General features: G+C 42.5%; 1 protein-coding gene across 1 annotated transcript in view; it reads right to left on the reverse strand.

The window, feature by feature from the left end:
* Window positions 1-1,017, reverse strand: part of LOC138954549 (receptor-type tyrosine-protein phosphatase epsilon-like) — a 22,708-nt gene extending 21,691 nt beyond the window's left edge. The window contains exon 1 of the mRNA XM_070326366.1: window positions 880-1,017. Within this exon, the coding sequence (XP_070182467.1) occupies window positions 880-949 (70 nt within the window). The 5' untranslated portion in view covers window positions 950-1,017. The remainder of the gene's footprint in view (window positions 1-879) is intronic.
* Window positions 1,018-5,000: the final 3,983 nt, after the last annotated feature.

Below are 5,000 nucleotides of genomic sequence, written 5' to 3' on the forward strand. Positions count from 1 at the left end.
ATGGTTGAATGGTGGTGGTGTTCATGAAAAAGCTTTTTTGCGTGCGTTTAGACAGCGTTTGATTGACTGCTATAAGCAGGAATGGTTTGGTAAGATAATGGAAAGTGATAGATTTTCAACGTATAGTTCGTTCAAGTCTTTATTGCAGCCGGAAAAATACCTAACAGATATCACACTTACTAAATTTAGAAACATTTTTGTCAAACTACGCCTAGGTATTATTGACCTGAATGGAAACAAACGCTATAGTGCTGTACCAAACACGTGCCCGTTTTGTCCTGCTGTGGAAAACGAAATACATTTTCTGCTACATTGCCCAAAATACCAGGATCTACGTGTAAAATATATTTTGAAATATTTCACTAACAATGTACATGTACCACCCTTGATTTTTCTGCTACAAAATGAGAGTATATACATTAATAGAGCTGTAGCCATGTATTGTTATTATGCCATGAAAACACGTGATGAAGAAATTTCAAACAGGCAATTGTTGCTATGACTGATACTTTGAGACAAAATTTGTAAATGTTCGTGCCACGATATATATTTTTGTTTTGTTTCTGTACAACCATGAAATTTTTTTGTTGATTTTTATTCCTATTTTTTCCTGTGTCTTTTGTAAACCCCCATGCGTATATGCCGGTGGCCTCGCATTAAATTTCCTGCGTTCCTGCGTTCCTGCGTTCTCTCTCTCTCTCTCTCTCTCTCTCTCTCTCTCTCTCTCTCTCTCTCTCTCTCTCTCTCTCTCTCTCCCTCTCTCTCATCGTCCCTCTCTCTCTCTCTCTTCATGTTACAACTCGCAACAATGTCTCCATTTCCTTCCCTGATACAGAAACAATGAATAATTATAAGACTGAAAATGAAACCGAAACTCACATGCTTGCAGACAGTGAGTGCCATTCCAGCCAGGTGAGCATTGCCTGGCCAGACAGAGTCCAGTGTCCATGTCACATGACCCATCGTTCCCACAGTGACCGCAGTGCAAGGAGCAGTTAGCACCCCATAGTGATGTATGGCACTCTTGAAAAGAATAAAAAACGTTGGAAGAAGTTATACAAAAAACACAACAGAGAAAAGCCAATAAATGCATGATATGGAATGAATGAATCGTCAATCAATCAGCCTAGAAAACACCAATCTGCTTGCAATGTAGCTGCCAAAACGTGTAACCTCCGAATCAACATTCTGGATGTAGAAATTGGAATGTAGATAAAAAAACGATGCATGCTTTCGTTTCAAATAATGTCATTAATGAGATGTACATTACACACGTATCATAGGACTATTGTCTGCTTCTATAACAACAACAATGTTTACCTCAAAAAAAGCATAATCACACAAGAATTCATACAAATGTTACAATTCTTTTTAACTCATCCACAACTCAAATTTACTCACTGTCACACAGATTTTCAGCAAATCCCTCTTCACATCCATGGGGGCAAACTCCCGTGTCAGGACAGCATGTTGAGTTCTGTTTGCAGTGTCCACACGTCGCATTGCAGTCTTTGCCGTACCGACCTGCCTCACATTCTGGACACAAATTGAAAGAGTGTTTTGAGTAACAGGGTAAGGGAGAGAGAGAGAGAGAGAGAGAGAGAGAGAGAGAGAGAGAGAGAGAGGGGGGAGGGAGGGAGAGAGAGAGAGGAGAAGGGAGAGAGAGAGAGAGGGGCAAGGGAGAGAGAGAGGGGGGGAGAGAGAGAGAGAGGGGGGAGGGAGAGAGAGAGAGAGGGGGAGAGAGAGAGGGGGGGAGGGAGAGAGAGAGAGGGGGGGGTGAGAGAGAGAGAGAGGGGGGAGAAAGAGAGAGAGAGAGAGGGGGAGGGAGAGAGAGAGAGAGGGGGGAGAGAGAGAGAGGGGGGAGGGAGAGAGAGAAAGAGAGAGAGGGACGGGGGAAGGGAGAGAGAGAGGGGAAGGGAGAGAGAGAGAGGGAGAGAGGGGGGAAGGGAGAGAGACAAACTGAAACTGAAACTGAACTTTATTACCAAAGGATAGAGGTTTTAGGCAAAGCCTAATCTTACAACCTGTCCCTTATACAAACACTTAATACAGACGCACAGAATATAGATAGTAAAATTGACAAGGTTATTGTTTCTTACAGACGTACATAATGTAAATAGTAATAAGAAAAAGGGTTATGGTTTTGTATACACACTCAAAAATGGGAAAAACAATATAGTGTGAAAATTGCAGCATAGTTGCAATAATTGTTTGTTTGTTCGTTCATGGGCTGAAACTCATGAGAGAAAGAGAGAGAGAGTGAGAGAGAGAGAGAAAGAGAGAGAGAGAGCGAGAGTGTGAGAGAGAGAGAAAGAGAGAGAGAGAGAGTGTGTGAGAGAGAGAGAGATAAAGAGAGAGAGAGTTTGCGAGAGAGAGGGAGGTAGGGAGAGAAAGTAGAAAGGGAGAAAAAAGAGGGAGGAATAGAAAGAGAGGGTGAGAAAGGGTGGAGAGAGGGAGGGAGGGAAAGAGATAAGGAGAGAGAGACAGAGAGAGAAAAAGGAGGGAGAGAGAAAGAGAGAGAAAGAGAGAGTTCCTACAACAATGATTATTTTTGGCTCTAGTTGTTCTATTTTGCTTGCTTGCTCGTTTGTTTGTTTGTTTGTTTGCTTGCTTGCTTTTTTTACAACTTTGAGAAATGCCTCACAAACACTGGAATAGAACTGCATGCTACAGAAACAGGTTAAACATCATCAAAGAATAAATGTTTACCTTGCTGACACAAGGGTGGTGACCATCCGGACTGACAGGCTGTACAGTGTCCAGTGTCCTTGTCACACACCTCGTCACCACCACACTGACCACACGTTCTATTACAGTCCTTGCCGTACGTACCCACGTCACACACTGCAATGAATAATAACAAATCTCGTTTTATTGCTTTAAAGGACCATAACAGGCTCTTTTTAAGGTCAGCTAAAGCAGTTGGGGTTGATTTAATGATATAGGTAAGCATCTACAGATGCAAAAACCGATCAGTAAATCTCAGGTTTTGTGTTGCATCAGTCTAATTTTACACAAAATGCATGCTCAAAAAGCGACCAAATTCGTCTGCTACGCGAGACTTCAAATTCCCCGCGGCGGCAAGCCCTTGGCTGTGACGTCACAAGGGGGAGCCAGAAGCGAAAGTAGCAACGCTCGGTGTGCGTCTTTGCTGCAGCTGTGGATGCGCGCGTGCTCCCGACATCATGCCGAGAGAGTGTGCTGCTGCCGAATGTTCGGAGTTGCAAAAAAAAGACTCAGGCTTGAGTTTTTATTTGTTTCTATCCGACTGGGTAACAACTACAACGACGACAATAACACTGACAACAACTCGAAAACCAAGAACAACTACAATGTCAACAACAGCTTTACACTGATAAACTGAAGGTGGAACACGATTGATTTGACACGTTACAACCTTGATTTCATCTACGACGACGACAACAACAACATCAACTTAAATTCGAGAACATAATTATACGTCTTCAACATTATAGCCAACAACAAATCCGATGGAACTTCAACTACACTCACAACAGTGATCATGGGCTGCCTAATATATTTGCTGAGTCTGGCAGACATTTTACTTCCACCCTTGAAAGAGAATGTTTTTTCCTCGTACACTTTGTGCCTCAAACCTGACTTAGAGGATACAATTCTTCATTAATCCCCGATTATCAACCCAAATAGGTGGGACACTTCCGTCTCAACTCGGACGCCGCTGTAAGAACGATCTCCAGTAACAGACGCTGATAACGATACAGCTATCTGCTCGCTCCTAAGCCACTCCCCCAGCCTCTATGTCTACACATTGGCACCAATTAAACCTCCAACTGAACTGTTAACCCGTGGTTTGTAAAAATGTAAACAATATTGTACAAATTACGTCGAACCTAAATCCGCGATATGTAAAAAAAAATAGTAACAAAAAAAAAAAATTCTCTATTCAGCCTATTGTCCCATCGCTGGGAAATTCGGATCGCTTCCTCCCAGTGGAAAGCTAGCAGCAACAGAGTCGCGTTACCCCAAAGTCAAGGGATCCATTAGATTTGTTTTTCTTTCCTTTTCCATTTCGTTATTTTCCTTCATCGCTGGCGAATTCGGATCGCTTCATCCCAGTGAAAAGTTAGCAGCAACAGAGTCGCGTTTGTGGTCCAAGTTGTGGAAATTTCCAAGTTGTGGAATGTGTCCAAGTTGTGGTATGTGTCCAAGTTGTGGTATGTGTCCAATATGTGCAATGTTGTGGTATATGTCCAAGATGTGGAATGTGTTCAAGATGTGGTATGTGTCCAAGTTGTGGTATGTGTCCAAGTTGTGGTATGTGTCCAAGTTGTGGTATGTGTCCAAGTTGTGGTATGTGTCCAATATGTGCAATGTTGTGGTATATGTCCAAGATGTGGAATGTGTTCAAGATGTGGTATGTGTCCAAGTTGTGGTATGTGTCCAAGTTGTGGTATGTGTCCAAGTTGTGGTATGTGTCCAAGTTGTGGTATGTGTTCAAGATGTGGTATGTGTCCAAGATGTGGAATGTGTCCAAGATGTGGTATGTGTCCAAGTTGTGGTATGTGTCCAAGATGTGGTATGTGTCCAAGTTGTGGTATGTGTCCAAGTTGTGGTATGTGTCCAAGTTGTGGTATGTGTTCAAGATGTGGTATGTGTCAAAGATGTGGTATGTATCCAAGATGTGGAATGTGTCCAAGTTGTGGTATGTGTTTAAGTAGTGGTATGTGTCCAAGTTGTGGTATGTGTCCAAGATGTGGTATGTGTCCAAGTTGTGGTATGTGTCCAAGTTGTGGTATGTGTCCAAGCTATTGTAATGTGTCCAAGTTATGGTATGTGTCCAAGTTGTGGTATGCGTATAAGATGTGGTCTGTGTCCAAGTTGTGGTATGTGTCCAAGATGTGGTATGTGTCCAACTTGTGGTATGTGACCAAGTTGCGGAATGTGATGGGACAATAAGGAAATGGAGAGAAAAAAATATAATAGATTCACTGACTCTCTGTTGTTTCTAGCTTTTCACT

The sequence above is a fragment of the Littorina saxatilis genome, unplaced genomic scaffold (genome assembly GCF_037325665.1).
Source record: "Littorina saxatilis isolate snail1 unplaced genomic scaffold, US_GU_Lsax_2.0 scaffold_187, whole genome shotgun sequence".
Classification (NCBI taxonomy): Eukaryota; Metazoa; Mollusca; class Gastropoda; order Littorinimorpha; family Littorinidae; genus Littorina; species Littorina saxatilis.